Source organism: Sander lucioperca, chromosome 9 (assembly GCF_008315115.2).
Source record: "Sander lucioperca isolate FBNREF2018 chromosome 9, SLUC_FBN_1.2, whole genome shotgun sequence".
Lineage (NCBI taxonomy): Eukaryota > Metazoa > Chordata > Actinopteri > Perciformes > Percidae > Sander > Sander lucioperca.
The window spans coordinates 1,229,719-1,256,242 of NC_050181.1; the positions used below are offsets into that span (position 1 = coordinate 1,229,719).

The window sequence follows — 26,524 nt, forward strand, 5'->3', positions numbered from 1 at the left end:
TCTGTTGGTCATTCACAATGTGCCGTTACTCAGATTCACACTTTTCTTCTGAGTTGGACTTGAAAGGCCAAACCACCATGACAGACAGCTAATGGGACAAATCTTCTAATTAAGACAGGGCAATACTAAAAGACTTCATTAGATACAAAAAGAGTATTCACTCAAAATGTACAGGACAAAGCTCTTTACTTAATTCATTTTATTTGTGCCATATTATCAGCTGTGTAATTTCTGATAGCAGCTTTTAACTGCCTTACATTTTTTTTATTAAAAAGCGATACTTTGGCTCCAATCTTTGTTGGAAAGCTGATGGGCCTCTTTGGGCATCATCATTAAAACGATAAATTAACTATATGTCAGGGGTTAAACTACACTGGTTAATCAGTCTATTTGGCATATGGTCATGGAATTATTAAAAAACATATCAGTAATAGCATTCCGGTACTGATTCACCTCCAGTCCTGCTTTTATCATTTTCCATGTGGATTTGTTACTCTTCTTGTAAATACCACACACAACCTTCTCTGTTGCCCTCTGCAAACAGCTCTTACAGCGCATGCAATAGCACAGCGAACTGTGCTTGTATGCTCCAAGAAAGGAAGGCCTTAGTATTGCATTTACCTTAGTTGGGGGGCCATATGATCAGACTTTTAGGGGGGCTCAGCCCCTAATGAGAATGTGACACAGATACAGTGCCTTGCAAAAGTGTTAAGCCCCAACCAGCATTATCAGATATGCCATTAGCAGTGTTTTTTTCATCATATATGCACTCCCTAAGACATGGAAACAGACTTTGATGTGTAAAATCGGCACACCTCTACTTTAACGTGTCAGGATAGATGTAAACAATGGGAGAGAACTTGGAAAGAGATGCAGCATGTCTGTGCTGTTTTACATGAGAAACAAGTCAAAGAGAAGCATCTTTCATTGCACACTAATGAATAAGAGTCATTAAGAAAAGGAATGGGTTCTCAAAAGAAAGGACAGAAGGATGTATAGTCACTACAGAAGCAATCTAACCATTATACCGCCTCCATCCACTATACACAAAACAAGCTGTCCTTCAGCACAGCTCATTTGGTGCTGAAAGGACAGCGGCTGACTAAACTGTTTTCACCATGAGCTTCACTGTCTACTGGCGTTTTTCCATTACATGGTACCTGCTCGACTCGCCTCGACTCTACTCGCCTTTTTTGGTTTTCCATTACGAAAAAAAGTCCCTGGTACCTGCTAACAGGTACTTTTTTTAGTATCACCTCCGTCCAGGTTCCAAGCGAGCTGAGGCGATACCAAACCTGCAGACTACTGATTGCAACAGAGATGAAAGAAAGCAGAACTGTTGAGGGAAGCCAAAATTTTGACCTTCCCCATAAAAACCACATATACTCATATGTGGCCTTGCAGGTTTAGTTTTATTGTTTTGTAACTGTTCAGTTGTTTACAAGGCATGATGGACATGCAACATTCATCTTTCTCATAAAATGCTGGTGTGTTATTGACTGATGTATCCGCCTTTGTCCAAAGTGTTTCATTCCTCTATTGACATATTTGGCAAAATGTATGGTTGGCATTCAATGTGTTCTCACAGCAACTGCTATCAATTTGGTCAGATGCACTTATATCAAATTATAAAACAATGTATTGCCTCTCTGAAGATGTAATGTTCTATGAATTGCACTGCCGTGACGCAAATGGCAGCTCTGCAGCACACATATCAATCACAACATTGGGAGAAAGCACTCATAGATTGCTTAAGGGCTGTTCTTTCTCTGTCAAGCGAGGCCATTCTTTTTTTTTTTTTTTGAGAGAGACCCTCAATCCCACCCTCTTTATCCACTTATCTTCTTCTTTCTGGTCCTCCACAATGACCCCTTCATATCAAATGGGATGTAGTTCTTTAAAAGTAAAAAAAAAAAAAAATTCTGTGTGGCCAAACATCATGGTCTGGTAGTGGTTGTGACCAGCGCTGAAATGCCAAGAAATAACAGGGAAGGATTTGTCGGTGATCTGTTGTTGTGTTGCTGGTCTCTTTGCTTTTTTCAATGAAAAGGTAGAGAACCAAGTCCAGATGTTATTTGTTAAGGATTTTACTGTGTGTGTGCGCGCGCGCCAATTACAGCTAGTTACAAGGAAGCTGTCTGCTTTAACAGAAGTGGATAAATTGTAGTGAAACCTGTTGTTTACCATTACAGGCAGCATATGGAGTGTGTTTGTGTATACAGTAATTGTGTTTGTGTGTGTGCTCTCTCCCACTCGCTGCCTCACTCTTGTTTTCCCCCCTCCTCTGAGTTCATCAGGTTCATGATACGTGCCTCTCTAAAGCTGATGTCTGCTGTAGTGGATGACTGATTTCACTGTAAAACATGGTGCTATAATAGCAGAAGAGTTTTAAGTACAGAGCTGGAGTCGAGATGTGCTTAGTATAGCTTAGCTTAAAGACTGAAGACAGAGTCCTGCACGGATCCAGTTTTGCAAACTTTCCCGCAACCACAAAGTTCTTTACCGAAACCAACCCGTTACCCGCAATTATATCAAAGTCAAATCCACTGATATCAATCAATCCCTTTGCCAGTTTGTATATATATTGTATGTATAAACAATGCACTAAAAAACATATTTTTGTTCTCACCTGCTGCCAGCCCGCATTTAGTTCATTTATAAACATGCACATATACCTGTGAATTTATATAAAAATATTTCTTAACCGTTGCACAAATCGAAATGTAGTAACTGTGCGTAACACCCTGAAGATTTGTTGTCACAATGAGGTTGCCAGGTTCAGTACCATCGTGTCAGTACAGAAAGCCAAACTGAAACCTGTGCTCAATGACCTAAAGTCTCAGATACTGGGCAGATGTTGTTTGTCAAAAAAATAGCTCAGATAATTTACTTCCCCCTAAAATCACATTCTCTTTCTGAGGGGAATAAACCAAGAAGATACATCACGTTCATTTATCATTTGTTCATTTGTTTAAGTATTTTTGAATTTTAGATAAAGGCTAGCTTGCCTTCTAGCTATGGGCCTGCCCTTAGTCTTTAAGCGAAACATGTCTCAACTCCAGCTCTGTATATAACGCACAGACAGGAAAGACTATCTGATGTCTGATAGACATTAAGATTCCACAGTAAAAACATTATCATCTTTAAAGCACCTGTCCTTTCCATTAAGAAGCGGAGAAACAGCAGTGGATTGGCTGAAAGGGTTGACACACACACACACACACACACACACACGGACACACACACGGACACACGCACACACATGCACACACATGCACACTAAGGGTCCAGGCCTGCACAACTTAACTGATGACATCAGGCAGGACTTCAAAAGGTGAGACATCCCATAACTCACATCCGTCTCCTGGCAATCCTTGATTTTTCCAACAAATCATACTTTAAGAATGCTGAGGGTAAACAACTCCAGCTGAATGACAAGTTCCTCAAAGTGAACTGTGTCTCCACAGTGTGTGTGGCATCTTATTGCTCTGTGTAGAACATGATTTTCCATTGCAAGCGGGACTCTCAAGCGACACTGTTTTACTTAACCTGATTTAAATCTATTCTCTTTAAAGAAACATATAATTTGGTGTTACCTTTGGTCATATTTGGTATGTTATGCTCAGTGTAACACACAGAGTGTGTTTCCATCTGGCTGTTTTTATGCACATTTTCAATCCCAAAAAACGCTTTTACACCTGGCTGAGAAACATTTGTGTATCAATGAAGTACAACTTGATAAAGTGTGATGGAAACAGAATTACAGAATGAAGCAGATAACTTAAAAGTCCACTGAAGCCACATGCCGTGCCTGAGGGTCACTCCTCGGATTCTCAATAGTTTAGTCAATAGTGAGCAGTAAATTGAGATTTCAGACATTTTCAGTCCCCATTTTACATCATCACTGCCAGGTGTTGTCACGGATCTGTAATTCTTCCATCTATAAAATGCAGCGTGTTGCATTGTGATTGTTTGCAGAAAGTAGTGTATATGCGCACATAGGCACATGGAAAAAGTTAGCCTTTCTGCCAGAAAATCTGGTTAGGTTTAGGTTAGGGAACAAAACTACTTGGTTAGGTTTAGGAAAAGATCATGGTTTGGGTTCAAATATACCCTTTCTGGCAGAAATCCCTGAGGGCTAACTTCTCCAATGTGCTGTTCATGCCAAGTGGCAACCTCAGGTCCTGAAAAGTCAAGACATTGCGGAAGCGCCTTAAACTTGCATTCTTTCTAATGGCCAGCAGGAGGTTACTTCACTGGTTGCAAAAAGAAGTCTGATTGTATAGAGGTCTATGAAAGAAATGACCCTACTTCTCACTTGATTTGCTACCTCATTTAACATCTTAATGAGTTTATGGTCTCAATTGCTAGTTTTAAATCATCTTCCATGGAGCATGATGTTCATTTTGTAAATAATTATTATAGCAGATTTACTGATTTCACTAAAAAGACAGATTTACACTTCCCAACAGAACCTTAAACAGTCTATGAATGTCATCTGGATGAGCCGGCCTGGCTGTGCGGTAGAAATGAAACGCATGATCATGTTCCTCAGATGGGAACCACAGCCTGTTACAGCAAGTAAGAGAAAATACATTTCACTATGTTTTGAAAGATTTAAGTTACTCAAAATGTGCTATTTTGTCTTGCCAACCGTCACTTCCAAGATGGGATGAATCATCAGACCTTCAATTTCCTTTTTTGATTCAAAGTGTCATTCATCTGCTGTTTTGACACAACCCGTAATCTCTTCACTATACAAAAGATATATATTCTCCTTCATGTCATTGTTTTATCTCACTAAACATTAAGACTATAAGAATTTTGATAGATAATAATTGCGTCGAAACCCATGCTATGAAAAATCACTTTCTTTTTTGTCCTGCGGCTCACAGTAAATCTAGGATCTCCTTGCTGCTGTAAAGTTGTAGCATTCTTAAGGGGCCTTATGCATATATGTGCAGAGGATGTACAATCATAATAACCCTGTAGGGGACAAGTTTGGAACCTGGGCAGAGATTCACGGTGATAATATGGCTCAGGAATTAAGCCTATAAGTGAAATAATCTGTGCAAGGTCAAAATTCTTCACACACTGTTTTGTTAGGAATATTCAAGATCAGACTGTAGTACCTCTCACTAGCTGGCCAAGTCTGCAGCCATCAAGGTTGAAGTATTGCTCTGATTCGCTTCCAGAATCAATTTTATTTTTTAAGCTGTCTGTCAGCAATCAACGCACAAGAGAAACATTTTGTTTCTTTTTATTTCCCCCTGGTGTTGAGTCATGTCCATAAATGCCATGGCAGCACACAGTGTTCGCAGTGTTACCCGTTTCCTTTAACTGAGATATTTGTTAGTGTCAAGTTAGGTGCACTTTATTTTCTTCTGGCCAGCAGGCCACCCAAATAAAGAATTCCTATCGTCATGACAGTGTGCCGTGGGGTTCCTCAAACTGTTTTCACTGGGCTGGGTACCACACTTATGCTGCTTCAGGTGGTTTACAGAGGAAACTGTCAGGACAGATGGGATTGACAAGAAAGATTGGACAGATAAAGAATGGATGGCAGCTCTTGAACCCACTGAGTAATAATGTTATGCAGGTTTAGTTCACCACAGTCTAAAGTCAGCCAAAGGCTTTAAGGTGTTTTCATATTTTCAGACACCCATATCTGCAACGCTGTGTTTTAATGAGCTTATGACTTTGTGTTTGAGCAAGGGCTTGTTAAAGGGTTCATGAACAATTGTTTTACAGCCCGTCTCCCTTCTCCTCCTCCTCCTCCTCCTCCTCCTCCTCCTCCTCCTCCTCCTCCTCCTCCTGCACAACATTACAACATGTGAGAAAGGCAGTTTGGGAGTCAGAGCAGACAGGGACGTGTGTATGTGAAAATGGATCACCCATTTGTACTTGGCTAACAACCCTTAATCACAGTTCATTTGATACTGCAAAGACAAAATACGTGCCTTGACATCAGTGATTGAGGTGAGGCCAAACGTTAAAAATTTTCAAGAAAGCAATGTAACAGATTGTTTTGGACGGAAGGAGAATTCCTGTGTATCTCAACCTGGGGTCTTATGTGTTTAGCTTTGGCCATCATGTTGGTTAACTTTGTACTGAGCAAATCTCTGAGATCTGAGAACACACCAACAGTGCTACAGTGAACTCTGAAAGAGCAAGAAATATGAGCGGTTCAGCTAAGGCTAAGTAATGTAGGTCCAAGTTGAACCTGGAGGCCCGTATGTAAACTGTGATGGATGTTAACAACAGATTGGGTTGGGTTGTAATTTAATTGTTTACCTTTGATTTGTCTTCCAAATAAATGTAACTAATCTGGGTTTATCTACAACCTGTCTAATAGTCTGACTGCTCGTGTTTCTTGTCCCATCAGACTTGTCTTAAGCGATGTTGCCTTGTTCAGCAATTAACTTTGTTAGTACAATTATGTACGTGGAAAGAGTTATTGGTTGCTGTTTAACAAAAGCTAATATGAAGCTTAAAGGTGCTGTAGGTAGGACTGCAAAGATCCAGGACTTAGCCAAACAATTTGAACATCAACAACTTCTCAGTCCCTCCCCCTTTTCTAAAGCTAAAGTCCAAAACAGTCTCCTAAGCCCCTCCCCCCACAAGGGAGAATGAATGCGTGTGCATGAGCAGTGACTGACACGCAGTTAGACACCCCCCCTGGCCCTGATTGGTGCATCTGAATAGGGAGCGGTGGATTTTTGCAAATCACACTACAGGCTGTAGGTGGTGCCAGAGGAGCCACATTTTTTTTAAACTTATTTTTACTTATTTTTTTTATTATTATTTCTACTGGAACATAGGGTCAGTTTCAGCAAATATGACAGAAAGTTAGTTTTATAAGTCTTACCTACTGCACCTTTCAAACTAGGTATCTAAGTTACTGTCTTTTTAGAACAAAATTCTATATTTATGTTTCTAGTGTTTCCTTTCTGTTCTGCAGCAGATGTACTGTATACGTCCTGTTAAGCCCAGGTCAGACTAAAGATTTGCGATGAGACGATAACCGCTTGAGAGTGTTGCAGGGAAAGGTTGCAGCAGTGTGAACTGACTTGGGAGGGAGGTGGAAAAGGCTAAGGAGTTAGATGCGAAGTTCAAGGATGTTTGCATTGCATTGAACAGTATTAGAATATGTTAATATATGAATTTAACAGAATTCAAATTAAATATTGTAGAGTTTTTTTCATTTTATTCATTGGTTTGTTAAAGCCCCAGTGTGTAACGTTTGTAGTTGTTCATTATCAAAATCTGTATTGCCCTTCACAAACCACCACCATCAATTTCAAGTATTCGTATTAGCTTGGAATTTTACATTTGCGCTTGCATGAACTGGGGTAGATGCTCCATAGTGATGCGCCATCTTGAAATACGTTAGCCGGTAAGGGACATACAGGCTATACTGCTCCGCCTTTCACGTTTTCGACTCACAGCTGCTGCTAATGGGTATCGTCACTTCCCGGCCCCGGCAAGTTTGAAGAAGGAAACATGGAGGACCACACGTATTCAAAATCCAAATTTCAGGAACAGGAGTCTTCTTCTTCGCCCAGAAAAAGAAAACGGATATTAAAAAGAGCAAGAGACCGGCATCATCAGAAAAAAGAGTGAACATTGGAGCTGCTTTGGAGGCACACACCAATTCCCAACTAGTTAATTATCCTCCGGACCACTGCAGTCTCCTTTTCTTTCTCTCTCCTTTCCGTCGCGTGGCGCGCATGCCACTCGTGGTGTGAAGCGCGCGTCCGCGCCACTCTCCGACATGAACTCATGGATGTATTAAGAGAACGCGTGAACTCCAACGACGACGGCTGATAGACGGCCTTTTGTACGCCTTCGCTTTTTGAAACATGAAGGCTACCGTAGCTGCAATACTGCGTGGCGAGAGAGAGTTGATTGCGATATATGATCTCAACGCTAGATGGGAGTAATTCTTACACAATGTAGCTATAAATACACATCACATCACATTCAGTTAAAAACTTAAACGCATGCTATTTTTTATTTTTTCATGCCAAAATGTATATCCTTTATTTAACCAGGTAAGTCTCATTGAGATTAAAATCTTATTAAATCTTATAAATATTCTTATAAAAAAATATAAAATATACTTTTTTTTTTTTTCAAAGAATAACCTGGCCAAGAGGGTCTCATATTTATCGTTACAACAATAAACACAAACAATACAAACAAATGTCACAACAAATACAAATGTCACACACTACACATTTTCAAAATACAATAAAAAAGAAAAAAAAACAGTTATAAAGCATAAATAGGCACTTTAAAAAAAAAAGATGAATAAAACCACTTAGGAAGATAATACAGACTGAAGTTGTCTAAATTCATGCATGAATTAACAAACTAGGGAAATGCAGATCGTCTCTGTTAACAGCTTTCCCATTCAACAGGACATGACTTTTATTAGCTACAGGGATTTGAAAAACAATACGTGGAGACACGTTACCCAGGAAATTAACTACAGTGTTGCGTTGCCGTAGGAGAAAATAACGTAATGTAAACTGCGTGCTTAATGCTTAGCATGCCCTCAAGCTTTAGGGGTCATGAGAGGCGAGAGGTAGCCTGCTTACTTGAGTCAGTATGGAGTCTGTATAGATAGGAGGAATGATTTCACACATGTGGCATGTGAGCGTATAGACTTTTAGAAACCCAAACTTATCCTTTAAGTGCCGGACCAGAACACGCTCATCATTTTTGTTGCGGTCATATGTGTTTTGGAAGCCACTCACAGACAATGTCATCCTAACCATAGGGGCAACCAGATCAGAAAAACACTCATGCTGTATGGATAATTTAAAAAGGTAATGACAAACAACCAGCTTTGTCATCACAGTTGGAAGATTTATTGAGTCCAATATATAGACAAATACAGTACCACCAGCCCAGGTAAATCCCTGTTCAAAAAGCACTACATTGTTCTGCTGCAGTGTTCGGCACAGTGACATGTGACAGAAAAGCAAACACAGGAAATTGTTTAACCTCTTTCGGTCCTGTGTTTTTCTTGCTCTCTACTGTAGCTGAAAGGGAAAATAATAATATAAAGTTCCATGCTGGTTTCTCCTATTTTTCCAGCCACAAAAGAAATTGAATTTGTTCCATGAATGGTTAGGAAAGAAAGTACATCCATTCGAAGTTACACCTAGACTGTTTTTATTAGAGCTTTAAGTATGTTTTAGTTAGCCTCATAAAGGTCTGCGGTGTGAGACTTTTGTGGTAAACACGGTGTGAAATACAGTAGTTACTATGGTCACAAATCCAAAGTGAACAGCTTGTGTTTCTTAGACAGGCCGTAACTGTACGAGGATTGATGTTAGTCGCAATTTCCCATTCAGAACTCAACTTGCTCAGATATTGAGAGAATTACCCAACATATTTTCAAAGGGCGTTCTCCAGCGAGGTTACAAACACTGTTTCCTTTTTATACGCCTCCTTACACGCTAGACAGACATTCCAACCGGCTTTGCAATTAATATGCTAAGTGGTGCAAAGCCTTACAATGTCACTTTTCATTTACATCACCAGCACTGTTTATATCTTTCACTCGAGTGTCAGTCTCTGCACTGGGTAAACACCATCTCTCTGACAGCTGCTGCACACCTTTTTTCATCTTCAGGCTCTCTCTTCATGACTCCATGGCACTTGGTCTGCTGTTTACCAGCTGGTGACACAGGCCAGGGTCGACAGGGAAGACATAGGTGACCACCTCAGAGCACCCATCACTCACACATACACATATTTACACACCCACGCAGGCACACAGTGAGGGAAAGCTCTTGTGGAGGAAAGACACAGGTAACCACCTCGGGACGTCCATCACTTCACACACACATTGTATAAATACACACAGACAGGCACTGCTTGTGTATCGGAGGGTCACAGATGACCACCTCAGAGCACCCATCACTTCACACACCTTTGCACACAAGCAGACTTGGCTTTTCAAAGCAGAGGGTTTTTCCCCTTACAGTGAAACACACACCTCGGTGGCCAAATGCCCTTTTGACGTACACAGCGCCAGCTGGGAAAACATAGCTAGCTGCGTGTGTCTCCACCAGCCTGGGCAGCAGGAAAGAAGCCCTGAAGAGGAGGTGATGGAAACGCAGGAGGTGGGGGTCAGAGGGTGGCTTCTCTCTCATGTGAGAGTCTCAGGTTAAGTTACGTGTTATTACTGACTCAGTGGTGTATATTTAGGTGGGTATACTGTAGCTAGGGGTTAAAGTGGGCCGTAACGATCCGGCACCTTGGGTTAATAAGTAAATTAATCTAATTGGCAGTTTAATACATCAGTGTTTCCTTTTTGTTTAATGCCAGGAAGGGGGCACTGCCTTAAAGGTGTCAGTGAGCAAGGATCTCTTTGCATGGTCAATGCCATAGATTAAATGAAAGATTGTAACATGACTGCAGCCAGTATATGGCTATTTTAGGTAGGTAGGCTTTATGGTAAATCCCCCATGTACCATGCGTCATGCACCACTACATCTCTGCCTTGATGGTATATGTTAAAGCTTTTTCAGATTTTGTTTATAAATATAATCAAAACATTTTATTGAATTTTATTTATTTTACAAGCTTTTTGTCATAGGTAGATAATGCTTAAAGTAAAAAAAAAGTTTTCCTTAAATTTGTTTTACACAAGGTTTATGGTTTTGACACCTATTTTGACACCTATTTATTGCGTGTGATATATAGTGTGTGTTGTTTTTATAACCTTGGAGATGACATCAGGACTTTTTTTAGGCGTCAAGATTAAGTTATTTAAAATGTGGGGGAGCTAGGCCTAGAGGTGAGAGAAAACTTTTTCAACTTTCAACGTTCAACTTTTTTTTTGCTTAAAGGTTGTTGGCTCTAAATTATCTTTATGGATTAGCCAGACTATTGCTCTATTAATTAATTTTAAACCTAGAGCAATTACCAGTTCAAACACAAAATTTTAACAGGTGGAATCCACCCGTTGAGAACAGCTTCGGAAATCCGTAATGTTAACGGTATAAATTCTAACGGGTAGAATTTGCCTGTGGAGAGCTGCTTCGGAAACCCTGAATCGCAGTAGCATAGCGGCTAACGTTAAGCTAGCTTCTAGGTCAATATAAAAAAAACTCACTAACAAATTACCAACTTAATTAGCGGCCTATCGGTAATGTTGCACATTATACTCTTTGGCTACCACAAAATCACACTAGCTACTACAAAAGAACAAGTTGACATTACACTGCCATGTTAAAATGTAGCTACAGTAACGTTAACTTCAGCTAATGTTAAAGGTTATATTAGCTAGCTAGCAAACTACAGTGTTAGCATTTACGTAATTTTTAATTATTTATATATTACATAAAATAACTGCATGCCTTTTAATATTGACTTACCTTTAAAAAGAATATGTAAAATAAAAAAGGTATATCCTTCGATCATAAATTAAGTCTCTAATCCTTCCGTCATAAAAATGTCTTGCTTATTTTTTCCAATCTCCATCTTCACTGTCCAAAATGTCCAATTGGCGTGAAGGTGCTACATGCACGGAGCACAATTTTTTTTTTTTTTCTGGTTTTTAAAGGCGGTTGGCATCCAAAAAGTTCTATTAACGCCAACTACTGGATTTTAACTAAAATCGCCACTTATTACAAATAATAACCATCCCACTCATTTCCCACTATTCTCCTTATTTCAGTTTAAAAGAGCATAACCTCTCAACTGCTGCACCTTCGAGAACTCACATACCCAGAAATCATTGCTTGCGTGTAATCTAACGAGTTACCTTGACAGGTCTTAAATACTAATGGCTACAGAAAAAAAGGACAAATTGATTTGTTCTTGACATTATTATTATTATTATTATTATTATTATTATTATTATTATTATTATCGTTTTCTGTTTCTACATTTTCATTCAGATATTTGAATTGGTCTATGATCAAAATATAAGTAGTATACAATTTACATACAATTCACATAAATTAATAATGTTTTTTGATTATATTTTAAAAGGAAGAAAATTCATTTATAATGTGGTTGAAGACATGTTGATTCACCTTACATCATTTCAACATTGATTTATGTATATTTACTTGACCTTTTTACAACCATTTAGCGTTAGACGTTTTAATGGTGTTTCACGGTTGAAACAACAACAACTGACCACATTTCAACGTTGAAGGTTGGTCATGTGCCGGCTGGGATAAAGTTATAAGCACTTCTGTCTTATCGGTGTCTCACTGAATCAGTCGTTCACACAGGCATGTTCAACTTCTATCTGCGGACATGTTACGCTGTTTGTATGCACAAAAAAACTACGTAATGCGTTGTTATAAACTGGTATTGCTAACAATGGCTAACCGGGTTAGAGCTAGCTAATGAAAACAGTGAAAATCTGACTTGTAAATGGAACACATTCATCTCGGGTGTGACGTAATTCCCAGCTCCGGCTTCCGAGTTCCGAGGTAAATGGAACGCGCTCCTGTATAAAAATGTTTTATTAAATTCAGGTAACTTTACAAGGTAAATAATTCTTTTTTCAGGCCTAAAATCCACACTGATTTTCCATTATGGCTGTGAAGTTGGCATTCAATTTCATCCTAGGTTGTATTAAAAAGGATTTTAAAAGTCTTAAAGTGCTCATATTATGCTTTTTGGCATTTCCCCTTTCCTTTATATGTTTTATATATTTTTGTGCATGTTATAGGTTTACAAAGTGAAAAAGCCCAAAGTCCACCCCAAAGGGACTTACCATCCCCAACAGAAAACAGTGTTCACAAACTGCTCCAAACAGCTCTATTGTAGTCCAGCCTTTACTTCTGTGACAAACGTGCGTCACTTTGTAACACGTTATAATGCTCGCCTTGCTGCTAGCATGGCACTCCCTCATACTCTGCAACTGACTAGCTAGCAGTACTTACTGCGCATGTGCGACTCCCAACAAAGATGGTACAGAAGTGTGATGCCTCACTCTGTAGCTAAAACAGAGAGCTCAACACACAGGGTGACAAGAGGAGCTGCAGCAATGTGTAGTACAACAAAAATATGGTGTTTACTGAAAATTAAACCACATAAACCTATTCTGGTACAACCTCTAAATACAATTATGAACATGAAAATGAGCATAATATGAGCACTTTAAATTTAACTTGAAGAATCCTGGGGGTAACGTTACCCTGTGGAGTATACACGTCATATGCTAACAGCTAGCTATGTGGGACCAGGCTATTTCCAGGAACAAAAGCCTTCATTTGCATCTTAATTTTGCTATTTGGGACCAGGAACAAAAGTGCTCATTCTGAAAGTTACATCGCTGATGCTTTAAATGTTTGAGCTTGCTACAAGCTAGCTCTCTTTGTTTATCTGTTGTTGAATGTACAGTGAACGACGGAGAGCGAGCTGTACCCAGCATGTCGCTAAGTGGTAAACCAGTTAATATGGTCTCATCTTAATACGCTATACAGTGTGTAGCTAGGCTACATCATGCACTACTAGTAAATATGGCCTGTGGATCTCGCCAGCTCACACTCGACATGCACTTTCTCAGCAATACAAGTGTGAAGTTGATCGGATTAACTTTTGCCAAAAAAATCGACAGAGGGCTATGTACGTACATTTGCGAATGTAGCATTATCAGCGCCATGGCCAACCCGCAGAAAGCGCATGCTGTGATACTTCAGCTCATGTCGTATTTACCAAACCTGCAGTTCATCGGGTAATCAGTGCCTTTCTCCGCCCACTATACCGTAAATTACGCACATCTTTCTATCATGGATCAGCCACCAAGTCAGTCAAAACAGCGAAAACAAATATTTAGCGATAACGAAGGTGATCTGCTTGTTCATGAGGTAACAGCTTGATGCATGTTATTTCAGCGTTAGTGGTGGGGAAATGTATGTATTGACTAGTGCGCTGTAGCAAAGCATTAAGTACTGGTGCTATGATACGTCTGAGTGTAGACTGCAATATTCCCACTGCTGATGCTATGACTGTTTGAAATGATCCTGATGTAGGGTGACCAGACGTCACCGGTTTGTGGGGACAGTCCCCGGTTTCGGTGACCTGTCCCCGGCTGGAGCCATCCCCGGAAATGTCCCCGGTTTTCATTGTGACTGACAGACCCGAAATTGGAATAAAAGAAAGAAAACATTGACCAAATGTATAGTCGCGCACCTACACGCGCAGGCTCAAGACAGCCAGAGCAAGCGCTGCTCAGTGCTCAACTTCGGTAAAGTTAGAAAGATATTCACAGATTTGAACTTCCGGGATCAATTACTCTGCAGCATCTTTCCTACCGTAGTAAGGTAAACAATGAGCTACAAACTCATTTTCATCAAAACGAGCCGTCCTCCAACCTGGAGAAATAACATTGGTCTCTACGAGCAGCCGGCAGTGAGACAGTAGTAAGACGAGTGCTTAAGGACGGTCTACAAACTACAACACCGAAAAGAGATACAACAAAAATATTTATTAATTTAATGATTAAATAAGGTAGTGTCTCCAAACTTACCTCAATTATAACTTGTCTCCTGCTAGTTGTACGACAGCACTTACTTTTCAAAAATAGGCATATGCCTAATTTGGGGGAATATTTTTTGCCAAAAACATTTAATATTTGAATAATTAAATAGAGTTGTGTCCCTAAACTTCCCTCACATATGTCAAAATTACAGAGTCATGTCTCCAAAACTACTCCACACATAGAAGCCCCCCTGCTGGTTGTACTACAGCACTTACCTTTAAAAAAATAAGCATCTTCATAATTTTGGGCAATATTTTTTTGCCAAAAACATTTAATATTTGAATAATTAAATAGAATTGTGTCTCTAACTTCCCTCACATGTAATTAGTCTTCTGCTGGTTATACTACATCACTTACGTTTCACAAATAGGCATATGCATAATTTGGGGGAGTATTTTTTGCCATAATTCTTTTTTATATATGTCATAATTACAAAGAGGCAGGTCTCCAAAACTACTCCACACATAGATCACCTCCTGCTTGTTGTCTGAATTTCTTTTCAAAGTGCTTTTCAACGTTAAAATAGACAAAATTTTCTTACAGGGGAGTATGCCCATGGACCCCCCTAGGGGGGCTTGTGCCCCAGTGCAGCTCTTGGTCTAGTGACGCCCCTGGGGCAGTGTCCCCGTTTTAAGTTTACAAAGATAAAAACATTACCTGTTTTGGAGGTATTTACGCGTCTGAGCTGAAAATGTCCCCGGATTTTGTCTCGGAAATCTGGTCACCTTATCCTGATGCCAATATTTGTAATGTAGCGAGGAGTTTAACAGCTGCTGGAATGGAATGTGAACGCTGAGTCGGAGATTCGTTGTCATCTTTGATTTCTTCCAGTAACTGTAATATTACATGGATGCTTAATCTGTAACGCTTAATGATTTCGTGTTCACTCAACTGAAAAAGTGTGATCCATGTGGCAAAAATCTTTTCAGCTCGTCTCCTTGGCCTATCTTCGTCTTGCTCGGATTACTGCTGCCATTTCACCAGGAGGCATCTTGCTTCTCCTCCCATCTCTTTATGGGAAACTCCCACTTTCCCCTTCACCCTCCCATGAATGCATATGCATGACACGGAAAAGCGTAATTTGCCATTTTCAGTCCCCGCGACAGGTAGTCTGCGCTTTTACCTCAATGCGGCCTGTTTGTACATACCTTGCCATGCTTTTACGCGCACGTTGCGAAACAAATACGCCTGAAGTGGGCGCAAAAGTGTTATTACATCTGGCCCAGAGACTCCTTCCATTTTAGTGAGATGGTTGACGACTCTCTTCCCTTAAGAAATAAAACACAGCACTAGAATTTGCCTAAGCTAACCTTTTTTTCTTTCATGGACAGGCCCTACAAGTATGTGTGTTGTGGTAGAGCAAAGCATCTGTTTTACATTGTGTTAAGATGTCTGTTTACAGTGCAGCAGTGAGCAAGTTGCATTAATCTAGACCTACAGTAACAGGCATATCCCCGTTCTGCAGATACCTTATTTAGCCTGGGGGATGTTAAGCGGAGCTGGCTTTTTTACCTCAAAGTACCTTGAAAAAATGTACTCCACTAAATAATGCACCATGTTTACATTTGCTCAACCATCTAATTGTGTAAGAGCTGAACAGTAGTAAAGAAGTAAAACTGATAAGTGTACTGTTGTCCAATAATAGCCTCAAGAGTTTTGACTTAAATTGAGATTTTTGTAACAATAAGCAAAGCAAAGTTACTCTTAATGGAACATTACTGTAAAAAGAGAAAATCAAGAAAGGAGCAGACAAGAAATCAAAAATTGTTTTGAGGACAAAAACCTCAACAACCCTAAACTATTAATCATAACATTTTAATAAGTCTCATCTCAAACTATGCATAAATCGCTTTTGAGGTGAACTCTTGGGTGAATTATGACTCTGAATGTATCTTTTCTCTCTGCCGCAGAAACCCTTTTGAGCTTTGTGGATGACATCTTGTCTGGGGCCAGGTCGCCATGTGTGATGTTAGGGGACATCCCCAACCTCCTGTCCTCCTCCATCAGCATGATCATTCGCTGCCTGGAGCCTGACACCACATACATGTAAGTCCCTCTCTTCTTTTCTAATGAACAAGCAAACTAAACTGACCCAGTAACCAGATCTCATTCCAAATTAGTTCTAAAAAGAGCTTCTGCACTGTCAGATGGGTTGAGATTGAAAGCAAATAGCTGCCTTGCTTTATTCACACCAATTTGACTGCCTTTAGAAACATGTTCCATTTCTATAAAATACACTCACATTCTAAGCTAGTTTTGAGTATGTATTGTGTTCACGATTATTAAAAAGTGAATAAATTAAGTATACTTACAAAAGTCACTATTCATACTAAAAACAGTTGCTGTTTGAGTTTGCTGCTGCTGAAAACCTTTGTCCCACAATGCATTGCACAAAGGAAATATACTGTAGGTGCTACGCACAGCTGGCAAAGATTAGAGTAATTGCGAATGTGGTGAGACAGCTACAGAAAGACCAAAACAACAGAAATCATCATTCTCTTTTGAAGTTTTATTGTCAATGCCATTGAAAGTCACAGTTGAAATGTTGCAAAAATTGCATAATTTCCTGTCAGAATAAAAAAGATAAATATGCAGATTTATTGTATACTAACTGCAAAAACAGTATAATATAAATATTAGTTGTTTATGGTATCTACAATTAGTTTGTAGTATGAAATGGGGAAACTTTTATTCACAGACTTTTATAAAACATTTATAAACAGATATTTGCTGTTCCTAGCAAACTGATTTTTGTGCATTTTTTAATGCGTTTAGCCTAGATAAAGTTAGCACAAAGTAAGCAGTGGGAACTACAGTAACTAGCCTAGCTCCATCAGAGGTGCCTTTCAACATCTCCAAAGTGGCACATTAACAAGTTGGTCTATGTAGAAATACAAAACAACAAGCAGTTAGCTTCCACATTTGGAGCTATCTACTGACTAAAACCAGCCTATCAGCGTTCACTTTGAACTTAAACCAATTTTTGCCCTGTGTTATTTGTGCAGATTTGACAGCTTTTAGTTTTGAATTCAAATATATTACCGTTTTGGAGTTTCCAAAGAAGGCACAGGGATTTCCTGCTTGTTTTTATTCATTCTTTAGCTTGCTATCATGAAAACCAACAATCTGCACTGAGCTATGATACACACCCCACTTAGCTAGCTAAGTCTTAAACAAACTGAAAGAAAGTTCATATTGATCTTCTCATGGAACTCTGGGTAAGACAGCATGGACAAATTCCCCTTAACTGGAGTACTCCTTTATCACAACGACCAGTAGGTTAAAATTAAGTGTCCTTTTTTTACTTTCACTAGGGGGTTCCAAATATTTCAATTCTTACACATAGTGCCTTTGATGTACCTTAGCATACTATAATATTGGCTTATTTGTGTCAACCTAAACACTGAAGGCTGGTTTTTATCCTACAATCTACGGAACCGTCCTTATGTTAATGGTGTGTTCCCACTAAACACAAAGCAATTTTTTGGCAATTATTGTAGCTGTCTGTAGATGATGAAATTACCGAGCTGTGTGCGCCTCCAGATGATGTTATAAACCCAGACACAATGGAGTTTGGTTTTCTGACATATCTGGGACTTTAGCAACAGATACAATGCAGCTATAGTGGTTATTTGGATTTGGTTTATATGGATGACGGGAGGAAATGGCGGAAAAAAATTGTTGTTGGTATGTACATTGAGCCCCTCCTCATTCCGTGCGTAACATGAATAAACAAATTATCCCACAATCAGGCTAAAGGCGAAAATTCGTTTTACATTTTGTCAAGATTAAGACATACTTTATTGATCCCACAAGGGGAAATTACATTTTGTGAACACAGCATAAGTAATTATATATATTCTTCCTAAGTGAGTATGCAGTATTAAAGTGCTCATATTATGCTCATTGTCAGGTTCATAATTGTATTTAGAGGTTGTACCAGAATAGGTTTATGTGGTTTAATTTTCAGAAAACACCATATATTTGTTGTACTGCACATTGCTGCAGCTCCTCTTTTCACCCTCTATGTTGAGCTCTCTGTTTTAGCTACAGACTAAGACATCTCACTTCTGTACCATCTTTGTTGCGAGTCGCACATGCTCAGTAAGTACTGCTAGCTTGTCAGTTGCAGATTATGAGGGCTTGCCATGCTAGCAGCTAGGCGAGCATTATAGCGTGTGCTATAAAGTAGAGGGTGACATGGGAATCAATTGTCGCTCCCATCCCATCCCGAGGCCACGAAAATACTCCCGTCATATCCTGATCACGTGACTGCCCCGCTATGCTCTATTCCGTCCTATCACGTTACCAACAGTGAAATTGACTCCTGTACCGCAGGACTCCCGCGGGAATACCGTGACACGCTGGAGTCCCGAATAATTGTCACCCTCTATTACAAAGTGACGCACGTTCGTCACGGAAGTAAAGGCTGAACTACAATAGAGCTGTTTGGAGCAGTTTGTGAACAGTGTTTTCTCTGGAAGATGGTAAGTCTCTTTGGGATTTTTCACTTTGTAAACCTATAATATGCACAAAAAGATATATAACACAATAAAGGAAAGGGGAAAAGCCAAAAAGCATAATATGAGCACTTAAGGCCAGTGGGTCAAATACAGGCTGAGTCAGAAGTTCATGACCACATTATAGTTTCCAGATGTATATATAGTCCTTAGGGAAAGAGTGAGTTTATTCCCAAGTGAAGTACTCACATACTGTACTAACCACTAACTAAATGTGTTGGGTGTGACACATTTACTGACCAAGGTAATTCAGGGTTATTTCAGAGCTAGGCATTAGAGTAATGGTTTCAGCTAAGATAACTTTTTTTGTTGCAAGTAGTTTTTTAATCGGAATACTCTGGGTGATTTAAGGTTAAAGTTGAAAGAATAATTGATACCTGAAATAAATTTGTAATCCACCACAAATACTAAATTCTAAGACCAATTTTTTTGGGATTTTACTCCTTGTTACATTTGAATAGTTCTTTATTCTGTCTGTGTATGTGTATGTCTGAATGAAGAAGTTTAACAATGTGATGCAGTAACCAAGATGTTTCACACACACAGATACACACACCAGATGTTCTCATACACATGCTGACACTTATCTCACAGACAGCCTGCCAGGAGGGAAGCCACACACACGTTGTAGGTAGGAAAGGCAGACTAAGGTGGAGGGAAAGAAATGGAGAAGCAGAGGCAACGTCTGTGTTAGAGAAAGAAAAAGAGGGACGAGTGAGACAATAAAAATGAAGAGGGAAAACCTTTTGGTTGTATGTGGGCTGAGTGAGCAGCTACACATGCCATGTTAATCCCAGCATCAGCGGGGCTCCTGCTCTCTCCATCCTGTCTGGCAGCTCATTCATCTCTTCGAGCCGAGGCATCATCTCTACCTTCAGGGCGCTGTACGCTCCTTATGTTTTCATACAGACGGAGCCCTCACAAAGCTTAGGATTGGTGCCTTGTAGGTTGGAAATGTATTGTGTGTGGAGAAGTATGCACTATTATGTAAGCGTGACACAGGAAACATACTCTGCAGCTGCGTCAAAAGTCTTTGAAGACATGTTGGAAAGGGTTTTAATGTTAAAAGTCTGTCACTCGAAATATATCAAGTATCTCTTTTCAGTGAAGTATGCATATCTGTAATCCATAAATCTTGTTTTATCTGTACCTGCTATTTGAGTAAAATATCTCTATATATCTCCAGGCTGATGATAAAAATGTGATGGAATTTATCCTCTGCTACTGCTTGTAATTTTGTGGTGCTGCAGGTGGATGCAGTTTGTGTTTTTCTCACTAGGTGGAGATATTTATTCAGTGAAGTGACAGGTTATTAGCCCTGTAAATAAGTGCTTATTGTCAGCCTAGCACTAGTGAAAGTCCTGTATTGGTAATGCAGGCTTTCATCTACAACAAGGGGAGCCTTCTAATTGAATCAACAACTGCATTAAATGATGTGATGTGATGTTGGTACAGCAGATTCATCAAAGTCCATTGCTGGAAATCTATACGACCGGATTAGGTTTTGTAGGGAATGATTTATCACTCACAATCAGCAGCAGATTGTTTAATGAGTTTCATGTGTGTTTATGTGCCTAGGTTCCGGCTGTGGGCAGTAGACAACACAGGGCGCCGTTCTAGTCCAAGTGAAGTCACTATTAAAACTCCGTGTCCAACTGTGGATGACGTCAAAGCACAAGGTGAGGAAAGAGACACAGCTAAAGTCGGAGAGGTGAATCATCTTTGTGTAGTGATCACAGGTGGCTCACAGAGATGGGTTTCATGTTCCAACACTGTACATGTCCTTGAGGTGATTGTGAGGAAGTTTACCTTCTACATTTTGCTACATTTATGTACAGGAATATAATCGTCAGATGAAATTAGGGAGATAATGTTTCTCAATTTGCTAGTATCTGAAAATAAGAACGGCTAACTCAAAAGACAGACATTTGCTATTTTTGTTTGCAGCTTTGTTTCAAGACCTCACAAAACAGATGTTAAAGATCACTTTCAGCTCAGATCAAGCAAAGATCGAGCAATTCACAAAGTCACAGAGAGAGAGTTTTCTCTCTGGAACAGGACTGTTTATGGTCACTGAAAACTACAATTTCATGCGGATATTCAAACAAATTTTTGACTAGGACAAAATGTTATTCCATAGAGTCAAAAATTAAATAAGAGTGAAAGTTGAAATTTTTTGCCGCTCCGTACATGCAAGAGATTTATAGCCAAGATGTTATTGCGGATCCTGCTGCTGATTTGAATCCGCCAATGCAAAAATGCTCCAACCAGTGAAGTGTGACACTACTGGCTTACGCTGTTGATTTCAATGCCTGGAAATACATGAATGGTGTGAAATACAATACATCCACTTTGTGGCTCCCTCTGTGAATGGAATGGATTGTATTGGCATTGTTAACCAGGACAGGTGGATAAGTTCCTTACCTGATTAAAAAACGATTACCAATTTGAAGAATTTCCTCAACCACTTTGGCTTTAGATTGATATGTTTATGATTTATTAATTTTAAGATGTTATCATTGTGAAAATATGCATGTAGAATGACATCTGTCTTAATAATCTAAAATGCAAAATGGGGCAGCGGTAGTTAATAAAAAGCATCAAATTTCCACTAATGGAGACCCCATAGATTTGTCCTATTGTTTGACAGAAAGTCGTCTGTGGTGGAATATTTATTGGAGGCTAAAGTTCTCTCTCAATAGGACCTCAAATCCTAACAGCATCTCTAGAGCTGAAATGGTTAGTTGACTGATTAATTAGTCAATAGACAGAAAAACTATTTTGATGATCAATCAATAATTTCTTTATCATCAAAAATTATCTAGTTTCAGCTTCTCATGTGAGGATTTTCTGCTTTTCTCTTTATGTGATAGTAAACTGAACATCTTTGAGTTTGGGACAGTGCGTCATACAAAAGAAGACATTTGAAGATGTCACCTCAGGCTTTATGAAATTGAATCTTTTGGATATTTTTTCTGTTATTTATAGACCATATAATTAATCGTTAAATCAAGAAAGTAATTGGCAGATTAATCGATAATGAAAATATTACTTATTTGCAGCTCTAAGTGTCTCTCAAAACATCAGCAAGGCAGTGCTCTGTCCAAAGAAAGCTGAGTCACTAACACTAACCCTTGAGTAGCAAAAACCAACCATCATTTGCAGCTGCCGTGATACTCTCTGAATTATCTGTGTGTTTGCCCTTCCAGAAATAGCGGATAAGATCTACAACCTGTTCAACGGTTACACCAGTGGGAAGGAGCAGCAGACGGCCTACAACACTCTGATGGATCTGGGTGCTCCGACGCTTCGCCGCGTGCTCTACCACTACAACCAGCGCTACGAGAGCTTCGGGGAATTCACCTGGAGGTGTGAGGATGAGCTGGGACCCAGGTACAGCTTTCATTTGACCCATTTTTATTCTAAATTGTTCTGCTTTCAAAATAAGATGCCAGTTTCTCAGAGTTTTTAAAGCAAGGCAAAGAGCAAAAGATGGAAAATGATTGGCCACCTTAAGCACCCTTTTGTTTCAATACTGCAGTAGATAAGGAAGGAAAATGACAAAAAAAGGTGAGTGTCAAACAATTGGAATTCCCTTTTTGTATTTCAGAATTGCCCTGATATGTAAACTCAAATATGCATTCCTTCCAGTTAATTGATCATCAACTTTATGGTCAATTTATCAGAAAGTTCCAACAATATACAAGGCTGACTCAGGACAGCCCTGTAGCTCGGCCCTGAGTCAAACTTTCACAGAATACCAAAAGACTGAGCCATGTTAACAATGTGTTGACTGTGATCACTGTAATCAGCCTCTGAAATTGCAGAGATGTGCGTGCATGCGTGCGTGCCTACTTCATTTATGAGTTGCCCTCCCACCAAGAAAGTCCATTCTGTTGTACTGAACTTCGAACAATAACAGTACAGCCTGGCTGCAAGATTGAAGAAAAGTGGCAATGAGACAAGAGCCTGGCTTGGTTTGGTGTGAACACTACTTTACTGCGCAATTTGAGCACACTGTCCTTTCAAAAATGGAATAGTCACCAGCAATTCCAAATGTGGGGGAAAAGCCAGACATTGATTCAGCTGTTTGCAGTCCATAAAAATTGAACATATGGCAGATTTGGACTGGACTGGAAATGACATATAGGCTCCATTAGTGATTACTTTACCCCTCACTGGTCATGTGAAACTCTTAACATCCTAACAGTGACTCATGGACCTCACTCACAATTCCAACTACTTGTAGAGGTATTCCTACATACCATAAACGTTTGCTAATTGAATCAAAACTTGTAAAGCTACATAGGATAAAGCTTCTGATATTCCATTTGTCTCCTGTCATCCTGTGTCCAATGAAAAGGCCAAAACCAACAATGAATGTATCCTATTAAGTATTGTGTGTGTATCAACGCCTGATATATTATTCCTCTGTGCCGTAGAGCTCCACTGTTGTCCAAAGACGTATTAAAAACACATCAGTGAGCCACACTGTTCAACATATTCCTTTACTGCCCTTAACACAGCCATTGTATTTTATTTTGATCAGTCACACATACATTGTCGTGCTGGAAATACTCTTGTAGTGGACCAAATGTGTATTCATTTGCTGCCGAAAAATAACCGCCAGCAACCGCCACTTGTTTAGCAATGTTTGCAGCTGTTTTAGTAACAGAATTTGTCCTTTGAAAAAACAACAAAATGCATTGATTATAAATATTGTTTAATTGGTAAAGGTTGGTTCAGATTTGAATATTGATTTGGAGGGGGTTAGAAACGGCAGGACTCCTTTGCATGTTGATAAATTGTCAGAATTGTGTATCTTTTGTGTTTTTTGACTCTTGTTTTTCTGTTTATATTTTGTGAGTCAATAAAAAAAAGGAATGGGCTTGAGGCTGAGTGCCACAGACAGGTTAGGGAAGCCAGAAGGTATTGAGAGACTGACGCAGGGCCGGGGAATACTGGATCAGAACTAGGGCTCACGGGGGTTACAGCCAGTGCACGCCGTCCGGTGCACGTAGCTGCATGCAGAATACACAGTATGTAGATTGATGCATGTAATGCAGAACCAAAGTTTACAAGTGTGAGAAATGTTAAGCTGCATGCCATTAGCAACATGTGTTGGGGTTAGCACAATAAGCTGATGGCATGTGAGTCAATCACACTATGGCGAGCATAAATGAAACTCCAGAGAGTCTGCCGGTTCACTACGACAAACGGAGAAAGAGTTGTGTATAAAAGGATAGTGTGTCAGTGTTGCTCCAACATTGTAGGGGATGTGAATGGAAACACATTCAACATGCTAATGCACATTCAACAGCATCACCCAGATGTGCCGATCACTGGGATGATAAATGTTTGGGTGCATAAGAGGTGCTTTTCAGTTTTATAGCCTATTGGGATGTGTTGCCTTTGTGGAAAGTATTTCTTCAGTGTCTGCACAGTGTAATAGAGAAGTGTTTGAAATGTTCCTTATTGTTATAATGAAAATAGTTTACCTAAGTTGCTAGTGGGAAAAACGCTACCTCAGTCCCCAGCAAGAGTGTTGTCTCTCTTTGACACTTGCACCACTGTCTGTTCAAAATAATGAAAAGAAACGTATCCTTATGTATTTGAGGATTTTTTCCGCTGTACCGAACTCGCACTGAACCATGACTCCTAAACCAGGTTATGAACCGCAATCTACCATTACACCCCTAATGCTGTCTGAACATTTCGGAAATCAAAAGTCTTTGTAGTCATTCCAAACAGCTACACTTGAAATCAGAGTAAAAAAAAAAATGTGCACCTATTTTCTATGTAAGGTCGCACACCCCATCTTGACTCTAGAAAGGCAGCAATTTTATAACTTTTACTCACAGATCAACATCTGCTACTGTACCCTAACCCTGTGTTGCGTCCGATGTGTGCTACAAATGTTGTTATTGCGACACTAGGCAATGCGGTCAGTACTGCCGTAATGCTGCTGTACTGCTGTAATTTGTTCCAAAACACCTTTTTCTCCAGCACAATTAAAGACACATTATACAGTGGTTCATACAGCCAAATCTCCATGGGATCAGCCCATTCAAAGCTTGGCGGCATCCGACTTTTGTTTTGATTCTCAAAGGTGGCAGATTTTCTGCTCCCAGCTTCCAAAGTCCTGTCTTTGATTGTAGGCGGTTGTTTGTGTGAATTACATTTACGGGGAAAATTCATTCAAACTGAGTGGGAAGCCAAGTGAGCTTAACCTCTGTGACATCACCGGGGTCATTTAGTAACGCACATCCAGGGGGTGCCCCAAATTTCCCCCCAAACTACGGATAAGTACCCATAATGTAAAACTGTAGCTTAATGTTTTATAAACAGAGCCATGTGTCTGATTTAAAATATACTTATAAACGGCATTCTGTGGTACATGCTTTCACTTTGGCAGGTGAAACTGATTAACCAAGGCTCCCTTAATTCTCTCTGTTTCCCTCTCCGTCTGTGGGTTCCCCCCTCCCCAAATGAAAGGTTGTTTTTAATAGGGACCATGCTGGAAAGAGTTGATGTAATTGAGGGAGTTGCTTCTGAAGTGTTCCATTAAAATGCACTTAGATTAACAGCCCCCCAATTTAGTTAAAGGAAGGGGTGATTAATGTTAATAAAGGCACCTCAGAGCTGGAAAAGCAGAAGAGAAGTGCATTCAAGGTGAGGCCTGGCAACAGGGGAAGGAAGTATAAACATGTTTTGTTTAGCCAAGTCATCAAGTGAACATTAGACTTTCCTATGTATCTGGTTTGGTGTGAGGAGAGACTCTGAACCTGAAGCAGAGCTGTATACTGTCTATTGTTAACAAGCGAGCAGGCAGGCAAAGAGGTTAATGGCCTTACAGCTCCACTGCTGTGTGTCTAAGTGTGCTGACAACTTCCCCAAGGCGTCAAACACTTTGTTTCTCTGACGTTGTTCGGCCGTTGGGAAAAACAAAAACAGATAAATGGTTGCCAGGACAAAAATACTACTGATATCATTTCAGCAAACTAAGATAATGGTCATGCAAAGTTTCTGACTTTTCACGTATACAGTATTGATTTTGGCCTGATTCTGTGAAAGCACCTAAGATAATTTTGATCAACAAAGGCTGACCCAAACAGAGGGGTCTGATCTTGATTTGCTCTTTGTATTTGGGTCTTAGCACGTATAAACATTATGGTCGTATTAGGAAAAAATGATATCCTTAAACATTTTTCTGAGCCAATGCTTTGGTGGCATAAAGTATCACAGCGTCTTCAAGCTGGTAAACATTGGTGCAGAGATGCTACTGTTTATTCCACCCACCAAATCATGGGGGTCCAAGCATCAGTGCAGAAACCTAGTTGATGTTGTGAGACATCACATATTGGTCTTGTTGTTCATCTTCCTACATTTTCCCATCTTATTTTTACCAAAAATACAGTGTCTGGATCTTAGAACATTTAAGACAGATGTGGATCCTCACCCACAACGCAGCTACTTTAGG

The 26,524-nt window shown here is 39.7% G+C and overlaps 1 protein-coding gene across 7 annotated transcripts in view; it reads left to right on the forward strand.

The window, feature by feature from the left end:
* Nucleotides 1-26,524, forward strand: part of astn1 (astrotactin 1) — a 522,070-nt gene that overhangs the window by 381,646 nt on the left and 113,900 nt on the right. For all 7 annotated transcript variants that reach the window (XR_004898191.1, XM_036004756.1, XM_036004754.1 and 4 more), the window contains 3 exons: nucleotides 16,435-16,570; nucleotides 20,623-20,723; nucleotides 22,254-22,437. Coding sequence is in view for 6 of the 7 variants with exons in the window: in XM_036004756.1 (XP_035860649.1) it covers nucleotides 16,435-16,570; nucleotides 20,623-20,723; nucleotides 22,254-22,437 (421 nt within the window). In the remaining variant the exon portion in view is untranslated. The remainder of the gene's footprint in view (nucleotides 1-16,434; nucleotides 16,571-20,622; nucleotides 20,724-22,253; nucleotides 22,438-26,524) is intronic.